Source organism: Dermacentor andersoni, chromosome 5 (genome assembly GCF_023375885.2).
Source record: "Dermacentor andersoni chromosome 5, qqDerAnde1_hic_scaffold, whole genome shotgun sequence".
NCBI classification, from domain to species: Eukaryota; Metazoa; Arthropoda; class Arachnida; order Ixodida; family Ixodidae; genus Dermacentor; species Dermacentor andersoni.
The window spans coordinates 165,275,764-165,287,831 of record NC_092818.1 but is presented as its reverse complement, the minus strand read 5'-3'; the positions used below and the strand labels follow the sequence as shown (position 1 = coordinate 165,287,831).

Sequence of the window (12,068 nt, the reverse complement as noted above, 5' to 3'; positions counted from 1 at the left end):
AAAGTAGGCAGCTTGTTGTTTGTTTTTGGTGTCAGATTCACTTTATTCAATATTTTTCAGTTTTACATCAGGTGTATTTTTGAAGTGCTAATAGGCTAGGTGCTTTTCATGTATGCTAGACATGAAATGGTTAATGTTCTCATATCTGACAATCCTGTGTAGAGTTCTCACAGTGTCCATTATGTAAACTTGACAGAACTCGGAAGAGTTGAGAATCCTTAATGCATTCTGCAGCTCTACCCTTTTCATCATTCTGAAGATATAATGAACGTGGCAGAACTAAAGCTTCAATGGACTGAATTAATATGCATGTGAAGGGAATGTACAGTAGACTTCCCGTAATTCTACTGCGTCTGTTTGAAGTTTTGGTTAATTCAGTCGTGATCGAATGTCCTGGCTGGTGCCCACACATTTCTACAGAAAGTGTGGCAGATTAAAAACAATTGATCTGCAAAGTGTGAGGAGTGTGACTTGCTTGGCTTCCACAGCTTTGCACGCTATGTATGAAATGGAGTATAGTGCTGCTAAAGTAAAGGGATGGCTTCGATGACAGTCTTACGTGATGTACGGCCAGGCCTTTTTCATGTGTGGCTGGGTGTTCCCTCTGCAGGCACTGCGTGAAAGATGGAGCCCCTTTCCACCTTTTACGACTGCTGCTGTTGTACCATGACCCCGAGCTGTGCTCGTTTCTCGACACCATGAAGATCACCCCAGACTGCTATGCCCTGCCTTGGGTGAGAAACTGCCTTTACTGGTCCTGACTTGCGAGTGGCATCTCCTACCAGTTAGAAAAATTCTGGTGCTGAATCACTTGCAAAAGCACACTTCATTTTAATGCAGGTGCCTGCATTGTGTTCAAGCAATACTCTTTGCAATACTCTTTCAAGCAATACTCTTGACGAGTGTTTATGAGCATCTGTGTTAGAACCTGTCTCTTAACCTATGAGGCTGTAACTTTGAGCATGCCAATGAGACTCAAAATTGAAATATCTGTTCACTGAGCAATAAGATAGAAAGTTATGGGCATAGTGCTAAGAAATAGCAAAATGACAGTACGAATTAAGAGTGCAGAAGCAGGTGGCTTACATTTAAGTAGAGATTAAAAAGAAATGGATTTAGACTAGTCATGCAAAGTGTAGAATGGGGTCCGTATTATGTAAGGATGCATTTCCTTCAAATCTATTTATTTCTTATCACCTGTCACAGCGAGTACTCAATACTGGTGATAATGAATTCTTCATATCATGCCAGCCAATGTCTAAAGAGGTGTTGATAGGGGCGTTGTGGATTATGGGGAAAAAGAATTGAAAATAACAAGATTTGTTTCGCTACATGGCCCCCGATAATCAGTTATCTGTTGCAGTCACAGAATGAAGATCAGGGAAAGGGAAATGCAGTCTAGGATAGCGGAGGATTAGATAGAGTATTAGAAAAAGACATTTACAGGCTTAGGATATAGTCGGTTGACATGGGACAGGGGTAACTGAACCTTGTTGGTACATGCCTTTGCCCTGCACTGACGTAAAGTAGGCTAGAAATGATGATTATGATGCCTGAAGATGCTTACTGAAAAGACCATCATGTTTGTCCAGAAGCTCCACCTCTTTTCACAAGACAGCTGAAAATACCTAGTTGAGAGCACGATTAAGCTTCAGTCACAGTAAGGGCACATTATGTGAACTAAAATGTAACTCACAACTGGTTACTTATTTATTTTACCCAGTTCATTTTTTTTCTTAACTGCCCTTATCCTTGTTGCATAAGAATCTGGTTATTAAGAAAACATACCATCAGTAAATTATAACTAAGTTCATGCCTAAGAAGTTCAGCCTTGCTGCACTCCCTGCAGGGTCACTGCAGATTTGCATTGCTACAAATTATATTGCACATCGTGAAATAATGAAGTGTTGCATATTAACATATGTTACTATAATATGTAATCATTTTAAAAATTTCTTATTTTGACTTCCAGTTTCGAAGCCTTTTCTCATCCACTTGCGACCTGAAGGTGATCCAGAACATGTGGGACATCTACCTTCAGCTGGCTGACCCATTCCTTCTGTTTTCTCTCAGCCTTGTGCTCTTGGCAAACACCAAGTAAGAGGCCGTCACACTGCCTTGTTGGTTGTCATGAATTTAGCTGGCAGAGTGCTTGCAGTGGTCGCCATGACACTCCGTTGCCTTGCTTTTGCCTTGCAGAGAAGAAATTATGTCCAGGAAAGGGGACAGCAAAGCTGCAATCATAGGTGAATGACTGCTTCCACTTCTGATGTCATTTTGATTTAGCACAACTGTTGACAGGATGTTTTGGAACACAGAAACCATGAAAAGAAGCTTAATCATCTTGTGACTTGGGCATGTAGTTTGAGCTACTTTTAATATGTAGAAAGGACTGAGTAATAAAACGTCAGTTGTTTTAAACAGGTATTTTCTTGGGTCAGTGTGTTTCAAGCAGGTGATACAATTTGCAGAGGCCACTTTTGATATTTATTTCGTGCACCCCTTAGTTACGTCAGCTCCTGGGTTGTGAAGAAGCATGTTCATAGCTCAGGAAACTAAGAATATAAAATTTTTTCTCGGCTTTGGGGCTCCAAGAGTCCCTTTGAGCATTTGTATAAGAGTTGTGCCATATCTGTCTGCAGTGTTTTTAACCCATCCTCTTTCTATTTTGTTTCCGCAGAACTCATATCGTCTGCTCCATGTGCCTTAGAAGCGGAAGACATTGAAGATTTCTGCTCACTTGCCCAGTTTTACTCAACGAGAACTCCCCTGTCTTTTAGTCGGGTATGCTTTGCCATTGTTGAGAAGAGAGAAGTAGGCTGAGCTAGTTGCTATCAGTTTGGTTTGTAATACGTGTGGCCAATGAAAGGACAAAGTAAATATAGAAGGTGCCGGCAAACATAATGACATCATCATCAGCAGCAGCAGCAACAGCTTATTTTATGTCAACTGCAGGACGAAGGCCTCTCCCTGCGATCTCCTATTACCCCTGTCCTGCCCCAACAGATTCCAACTAGCACCCTAAATTGCCTAATTTCGTCGCACCACCTAGTCTTCTGCCGTCCTCTACTGCGCTTCCCTTCTCTTGGTACCCATTCTATCACCCTAATGGTCCAATGATTATCTAATCTGTGAATCACATGACCTGCCTAGTGCCATTTCTCTCTTAATGTTGACAACACAATGCAACTGTGCACTACTTCCAATTGTTTATTTGAGAGCTGACGAACAGTCTTTAAAAGGCAGGTATTTGCCGATGTTCTTAGGCACTGAAATTCTTAAAAGCTTCAAGTCACGACATAAATGCTCGTGAGTTGAGAGATGGACATTACATACAAGGAGAGGTGATATGCTTGTCAGTGTAGCATAAGTCAATTTTCGAAGAGGAATGAAGGTTCTTTGAGAAACTATAGTACTTGAGCAGCACCATATCACGCGCACGTCCCATTTCTACAAGTGCACTTTCTGCATTCTCGTGTTTTGTATTTCGTTGCCTTTGCATTTGATACGTTTCAAAGCCTGTTCATTGATGCTGGAGACAGTGACAAAACCTTTCCTCACCCTGTTGTAGCTTTCCATCACCACGAGTTCCGCAGGTGCAAACAAGACAGCCACAACTCAGCTACATTTATGCTCTTAGTGGATTTGTTTCTTTTGACGAAGGGTTGTACGCCACTCCTCTAGGGATAAGGAGGAATAGGGAGGAAACTGTGATAATCGCGGAGATATTTGAACATTTAAAGGTGTTTACTCTGTGTGGCAATCAACGGATGGTTTTGATCGTGAAGCTAGTGTTCTCCGAGTGACAAAAATGTGCTCATCCGAGTCATCTCCCATGTGCAGGAACACCATGCCATTATATTTGGCTCAGAAGAGTGTGTGGACAGGGACCTTCCCCAGGCATTGTGCCTACCCGTGTGTGTCTCGGAGCTTGTCACTACAAACAAGCTGGACAGGGTAAACGTCTAATGCTGAACACAGCTCTCTCTCTCTCTCTCTTTTGTGCGCATGTTTGAGAGAAGGGTGTGGGGGGGAAGACATTTCTCAAACATTTTGAGCCTGTATGCTGTGCTATAGCTCATCGCAAAGCTTCGGGTCTTCCTTTTTCTGTGTGTGTTGTGGGGTTTCTGGTTTCCGACCTAAATTCATGTCACCATCATTATTCTTTAAAAAGGGCCCTGTTTGCTATTATGACTAAATCATTTCGCTTCAAAGGATTATTTATATGATCTTGAGTTCAACACGAGAACAACTGCAAAACTTGGTAATGGGAAAAACTAAAGTTATTCAACCTTTAAATTCAAAAGAGAATTGTGTGAGTAGAAGAGAATGCTCTTATTGCATTTCAGACGTCCAATGACACAAATAAGCTTCTACTAGTAAGAGCAGCAATTTCATTGACATGCACCAAACTAATAAAAGTCTGGTTTTACACTTTGCAGCATACATTGGTGCGCTACTTTGTGGTGGACTGCCGGCCTGCTGACCAGTATAACAGCGGACACCTCAAAACAGCATTCCATCTAGATGCCAGCTTGGTTAGTGCAATCTCTTGAGCTTACAAAACCTCCTATTCTCATTCAGCTTTCAATATTTTCCACTTATTTATTTATTTAGTTAGTTTGTTAGTTAGTTAGTTAGTTAGTTAGTTACTGATTGATTATATTCAACATCTCTGTGAAGTGCCTGCGTTATGAGGGACAATCCTGTAGTGGGCTTTAAGATAATTTTGACCATCTTGGAGTTCTTTATTGTGCATCTTTATCTAAGTGCACTAGCAATATTGTGTTTTTTTCCCAAATAGAATTCGGGTATGGCAGCTTTAAACGTAGCCGTCAACCTCATCATCAGTTACAGAATGCTATGCCACTGAGCCAACCTGGCAGGCTTGCTTTAGCTTGTCTTTTGTCTATTGTACATGGGCAAATCAAAAAGTCTTTGCCCCTACATTTTTTTAGCCAAATTACAGCTGTAAATGTGAAGTCAACATATCCATTCCCAGTGGTGGACGTTTCTTGGACCCGCCAGGCCTTATCTGCCAGTAGCTCCGCGGCACAGTGCTACTGTCAATTGTTCAAGATAGCTGTTGTGCTTCACACGTCCACGACGTACGAGCAACAAAGCGTGATTAGTTTTCTACGGAGCAAGGGATGAACGCCTATCGAAATCGACAGGGAAATGCAGCCCACATATGGGCAAAGGTCTCGCTTTGAGAAGTGTGAGGTGGTGGTGTGAAGGTCGGGAAGACTTGCATGACAATGAGCGTTCAAGGAGGCTGCATTAGGACGAATTCTACCGCAGGGGTATCTCAAATTTGGTGCTGCTATGAGACAAATGTCTTAAACAGTGTGGGAACTATGGCGAAAAATAGTGTAAGGTACGTAGAACAGTACGTAAATTTGTAATTACCTATATGTACCTTATTTTGGCTAATAAAGAATAGGGTCAAAGACTCTGATTCGCCCTCGTACTTGCACGAAGCTAAGCATTGCCATCATTGAGCATGCATTTGAGGTTCATTATTGACTGAGTTAATGGTATTGTGGCTCTAGGTTGTCTTATATGCAGTGTCAGGACTATCACTGAAACTACTAATTCCACATTTTGTCATGCACTTCTTCCCAGGCTAGTACTAGGCACTAATGGGAATGTTTGCTGTAACGTAGACGCACTCCTGTTGGTACATATTGAAATAAGAACAGTCATCACATATTGCTTCTGCCATGTTTTGGTCATGCATGTTTGAACTTTTGGCTTGGGTGCAGCTGCCTCAGACTTATGACAAAGTGGTTATTGGTGGCACCTAATGTTGCATTTGTGGTCTATATAATCAGTACATTGTGCCATTACCAACCTATTGAGCCAAGACTGCGAGCATAACATTAACAAAGAAACTTGAAAAGAAACTAAGGATGACGCAACCAGAAATTGAACAGAAAAATGTAGGTGTAATGTTAAAAGATTGGTGGATGGCATCGTGGATCAGAGCAAATGTAGGTGGCTAATACTCTAGTGGGGATTAGGAGAACGAAATAAAGTTGGGCATGTAATGCATCGAACAGATAACTATTGGTCTATTGGAGTAACAGCCATTAAGGGGGACATGTATTTGAGTGCATTAGGCAATTAGATGAAGTGATAAAATTAGGAATCTTGCAAGTGAGCGTTGGAAGAGTTCAACTGGTATAAGGCACAGGAAGTTGCAGATCTTGGGGAGAAGCTTTTTTTTCTTGTGTGGGACTTTAGATTGACTGATGAAAATTGTCATAACATCGTAGCTATTGGTGGGGCTGAACTGTATGTTCATGAAGGAATGAGGGTGTTTTTTTCCCGTTTTTCCTGCTTACTTTGTATGCAGCCTGATCGTGTCTTATTGTGTGCAGATGTTGCAGGAGCCACGTGCCTTTGAGACGGCTGTGCAAGCACTATTTGCGGCCCAGAAGCAGGCCATGGAGGCCAACTCGGTGGCAAGTGGCGAGCACCTCTGCTTCATGGGCAGCGGTCGTGAGGAGGAAGACCAGTATGTGCACATGGTGATTTCAAGCTTCCTCCAGAAGCATCTGCAATACGTCAGCCTCGTCCGGGGTGGATACAAAGGCAAGCAGTATGCCCTGCTTTGCGATGTCTTGCATGGATCAGTGAGTACAATGAGGCCTTTTGCAGTGATAGTTGTATAGGCCTACAAGCTGCATTCGCACTCAAGTTTTATAGTGTTTCTTGCTATCTTTAATTTAAAAAAACATGCTTCTTGCACCAATCGCATTGTTTTAGCAGGGATAGTCTGAAAGGCATGCATGAAAGAGGCAATGGTTTTATTGCGATAGCAATTAGGTGAACACTCCAGGCAAATTTCCAGTCACTGTCACCGTGATGTTTGGTAGGAAGTCCAAGTGTGATAAAATCGTGGCCGCATGCCATATGCTGTAGGTGTGAGCCAAAGCTTGCAAGGGTGAGCAGAAGAAGGTGGCTCGATGCAGCGGCGTCTTCTTGCGCTCGCAAGGGAGGAGTGGTTGGGGGGAGAATGCACCCCATGTTCTCACATGCACAAGGAGGGTGGGGGGCGGAGATGTGAGCTCGCTTGGAACGGGGGTTGAAGGCAGTAGGTCAGTGCCCATCTTCTCCTCTGCTTCAGCTGCGGAGGCGGCTGAGCCCGGCTGCGTGCATCCTATCTTGGAGGCAATTCTGTGGTGGGTTTGAAGGATAGCGGGCATGGGGTAACTCATGGCTTTGTTTGCGCTGTGTACTTGCATGCCTAGTTCGCGTTGAAGTGAGGGGCAACACGAAGGGGAATTTGCTCAGCCGCTGCTGCCACTCTTCATCACACCAGTGTTTTGACAAGTGTCTGCAGTCATTGATTGAGATGTCATCGTGTTTTTCTGTGCATGCGTGACTACCTACTTGTTAATTTAGTTAGCAAATGTTTACAGCAGTTTATGTAGCTGATAAAACGACTAACCTTACTTGTATAGCTGTCTAATAATTTGCTATCGTAATCCATACGTTGCCTTTCGAGCGAAGCTGTATTGCTGTGAAACCTCCGCAAATATATATTTAAAAAAGTGAAATAGGAAACTTCACCAGCTATAATGGTTGTGCATAACGGCATGTTAAAAAGTAAGCCGCTGCACAGTAGCTCTGTGGCCATTGACCACTGTACATGCAGAGTTCATCTGTGCACATGTTTAATGGGTACAAGCTGAGCCAGAAGTCCTTGTTTGGCCGAGCCTCTCATCAGTGCACATACTTCTTGTCCTAGGCTTTGGCTATGCCTGGTTCAACAGTACTTTTATGTGGATCAGCTAGTAGAAGCAATGAGAATTTCATTGCAGTTTCTGTCATTAATAAGACCTGTTAATATAACTTCTGCCCACATATGTTATCCTTTTAATGTTGGAAAAAAGGTATTCAGAAACATTTTGCTGCTAACTTGAATAAACGCCACTGTAAACATGTACACATAATAAATGTGCCTTTCTAGTATTGTTGTGGATGCTACCGTAATTGTTGACACTTGCACTGCTTGAAAGCACCTGTTCACTGCTTGGTCATACACCCGCACGTCGATACACTGAACATGGATGTAGTGTATTATCAGGTACAGTAAAACCTCAATATAACGACGGTGTACTTGCAGCAAAAAACTTCATTAAATAGAGAATTTTGTAAATTGAAGGTTTTAATGTTTCAGCAGTAAAAATATCACAATTTCCCAGGACATTCCTAGTGGATAGTGGCTTGTCGGTAAGAACATATTATTATGATATTATTGCGAGATGCTCCAGAGACGAGCCGGCGCGAGCAAATGTCGGCCTGGCGCTCTGGCTCCAGTGTAAATAGCCTGTAAATAGTCTCTTCCGTCTGTGTCCTTCTACACGTAACATTCTGGTGGAGGTGAGCGATCCTTGTCCTCGCCAGGGAACTACGAAGTGGTCGGTACATCGAGCTTGTCACCATGCACCCCGGTGACGAGCCCGCCTCTGCAATGGCTTTGGCTGGTCTGACTGCTCCAATCGTCACGTTTGCCCAACATCGCGACCCTGTTGTGTTCTCTGGCCTGGAGGGACAGGATGTTGACGAATGGATCAAGCTATATGAACATGCCAGCGCTAATAACAGGTGGGACCCAACCATTATGCTCGCCAATGTCATCTTTTATCTCGGCGGCACCCCACGCGTGTGGCACCAGATGCATGACGACGAGATAACCAGTTGGGACAGTTTCAAAGAAAAGCTACGGAACTGTTCGGCGACCCCATTGGGCGCAAGGTTGCCACGAGAAAGGCTCCTGCGTCTCGTGTTCAGACACTTACTGAGCCATAAGTTTCATATATTCTCGACGCCTTGGCTCAATGTCGCAAAGCTGACCAGGCTATGGCTGAAGCAGATAAAGTGGCGCATGTGCTAAAAGGCATCGCCGACGACGCTTTCAATTTGCTTGTTTTCGGCAACGTCTCAACTATCGACGCCATCATAAAAGAATGCCGTCACCTTGAGCAAGCTAAGAGCCGCCGTATCTCACACCACATCACGCGGCTACCCAACACTACTGCTACGTCGACATGTGAGGGTCGACCGTGTCAGACTACCACCTGTGACGACGTAACCCGTATTGTTCGCCGCAAACTCGAGGCCGCCTGTTTGCCAGCTTTCTCAGCGACGCCTCCCGATCCACCAGCAACCACAATTGCGCTGATTCAGGCCATCGTCAGACAGGAATTTGAGAACATGGGTCTGAGCTCCGTGTGTTCAACTTCTCAACCCGCGTTCCCCAGTTCTCTAGCGGCCCTCCTCATCCCCGGCAGTCTTTTTCTGCCACATCTCGCCGCAACACGTCCGAATGGCGTACCCCTGATGACAGGCCAATCTACTTCCACTGTTGTCGCATCGGCCACATCGCTCGTCACTGCAGCAACCGATGGCCCCCACCTCCTCGGACATACGCCGCCGCTTATCCCCGCACCTTTGGACCGTCTGTTCCCTATACTACCCGCCATGAACCCACTGCCGCTGATGCTCCTGCTCCGAAGATTCGCTACAGCCGCTCGCCCTCACCTCGACGCCATCAGTCTCGTTCGCCCCAACCCCGTCGCTTCTCTTCGCCGCCTATCGCCTCCTGGATCGAGCCGGAAAACTAGGCATTGCAGCTTCTGGAGGTGAAGCTGCATTGTCGACCCTGCCCTCAAATCCTCAGCTCACGTTACCTACGAACCAAAACCTTCTTGACGTTGACGTTGACGGCTATCCTGTCACAACACTCATTGATACAGGAGCACTTCTTTCTATTATGAGTGCTGCCTTCCGACGATGACTGAACAAGCTCCTCACCCCAGCATCCGCATTGTGGATGGCGGTGCTGTGCCTATCATCGTAATGTGTACGCCACGTGTCAGCATCGCCAGCCGCCACACTCCTGTGCTCTTCACCGTGATTGCTCATTGCCTCCACGACCTAATTCTCTGCCTCGATTTTCTCTACGCGCATTCTGCTCTTATTGACTGCTCTGCCAGTACCCTTTGCCTTGAGGTACCGATTCTGCCAAAACCTTCTGACGCACCCCAGTGCCGCTTATGCCCCACCGGCTTTCTTCGCCTGCCGCCAAAGTCAATAGCCTATATTGAACTGTTGTCTTCCCCACCAGTTCCTGATGGCGAGTACCTCGTCACTCTTCTGCCCGACATTCCACTACAGTATGACGTTACTGTGCTTCACAGTATACTTACTATTACTGCAAACTGCACTTGCATGCCTGTCTTTAACTTTGGATTGGCAAAGCAAATTCTACCGCAAGGTATTTGCCTTGTCACCGTTGATTGTCTCGGCGACCGTCACGTGGCAGCATTATCGACCGATGGTTCTTGCGAGCTCAGCAGGCCCCCCGCGCCAGCCTCGGGCACTGGTCCCAACATAAAGAAAATAGTTGCGGCGGACCTGTCCTGTGCGCAGACTGAAGACCTTTGCCAAGTATTATCGTCTTACCGAGATATTTTCGACTTCGACGATCGCCCTTTAGGCCAGACGCTCGCGGTCAGGCATCGGACTCTTACTGGCGATGCTGCGCCTATTCACCGACGACCGTATCGAGTTTCTGCGTTGGAACGCCGAGTAATTCAAAGTGAAGTGAACAAAATGCTAGATAAAAACATAATTGAGCCTTCTTCGAGTCCCTGGGCGTCGCCTGTGGTGTTGGTTAAGAAGAAGGACGGCACGTGGCGCTTCTGTTTAGACTACAGTCGTCTGAACAACACTACTAAGAAATATGTCTACCCGCTCCCACATATAGACGACGCCCTTCACTGCCTGCACGGTTCCAGCTCTTTCTCTTCCATTGATCTTCGTTCTGGATACCGGCAGATTGCTGTTGACGATATGGACAGAGAAAAAACCGCGTTCATCACACCTGATGGCCTATACCAATTTAAAGTAATGCCGTTTGGATTATGCGACGCCCCTGCCACCTTCAAGCGTATGATGGACTCCTTGCTCCAAGGTTTCAAATGGCCCACATGCCTCTGCTACCTCGACGACGTCATCGTCTTCTCGCCAACGTTCGACACTCACCTTGAGCGTCTAGCAACTATACTTGATGTACAGTGCAGTCCACTTATAATGATATCGAGAAAGACGAAAAATATGATCATTATAACCGATGATCGCTATATCTGGACTGCAGTTATTCAAAAAATTTTTTAAGAATAACAAATGCGGAACATACCCTTGCAGCTCCGAACTCGAATTCACTACTTGCTCTAAATAATAGATGATGTAGAAAGTAGGCTGTGAAAAACAAACTTTATTTCTAGCGCCAATGACCGTGTCAAGGGTTAGGCGCGCCGAAATAGTCCGAAATCTGCACTTGCTTTTGCGGCAGCTTCAGCTTCACAACCACGGTGTGCATGGATTCCAGCGGCTGCGCGAACACTGGCGGCAATCCTTTAGCATGCACAAAATCAATTAAGGAGTCGATCGACGACAGTGCACTTTGCGTGGACATCGAGGTCGGGGTCAAGGAGCCACTGTCAATCTCGTTGTTACTGTCGCTGCTGCCGTCGCCACCGTCGCACAACTTTGCCGTCTTTCGAGACAGCAGATCTTCTGCGATCGCCTCGTTGGTGACCTCATCGCAGAATGAGGCAGCACAGCCTGCAGTCAAAAACTCCTCCTTCGACGCACCACCTGTGTCACCAGTAGGAACGAGCTCCCAGAGCTTGGTTATGTCAGCAGCTCCCACCATGTTGGTCTCAGTGGGTTGGGGAAGTTCGTCCTTACGCACAAAGCCCCCCTTTTTGAAGCAATTGGTGATGAACCACTGGTAATGCGCCTCTTCAGCATCGGCGTACAAAGGGTCTCTAACCCTTTTCCGCTGATCGGCATGGCTGCTGATAGCTCCTGCCTTCACAATCGCGGTGCTCCCGGTTTTCAAGATGGTTGATATCGTTAACTGGGCGAGCTCATACTTCTTCACAAGGGCGCTCACCTTGAAGCCGCATCGAGAGTCCTGCAAAATATCCATCTTCGTGTCAAGCGACACAGCTTTGCGCTTTGTCGGCGCCATCTTCGAACTGGGTTGA

The 12,068-nt window shown here is 45.6% G+C and overlaps 1 protein-coding gene across 1 annotated transcript in view; it reads left to right on the top strand.

Annotated features, from left to right (window-relative positions):
- TBC1D23 (TBC1 domain family member 23) overlaps nucleotides 1–12,068 on the top strand; it is a 51,246-nt gene that overhangs the window by 10,457 nt on the left and 28,721 nt on the right. Inside the window, exons 5-11 of the mRNA XM_050179145.3 lie at nucleotides 611–734; nucleotides 1,973–2,097; nucleotides 2,200–2,246; nucleotides 2,681–2,784; nucleotides 3,844–3,957; nucleotides 4,443–4,538; nucleotides 6,384–6,597. Of these exons, the coding sequence (XP_050035102.2) occupies nucleotides 611–734; nucleotides 1,973–2,097; nucleotides 2,200–2,246; nucleotides 2,681–2,784; nucleotides 3,844–3,957; nucleotides 4,443–4,538; nucleotides 6,384–6,597 (824 nt within the window). The remainder of the gene's footprint in view (nucleotides 1–610; nucleotides 735–1,972; nucleotides 2,098–2,199; nucleotides 2,247–2,680; nucleotides 2,785–3,843; nucleotides 3,958–4,442; nucleotides 4,539–6,383; nucleotides 6,598–12,068) is intronic.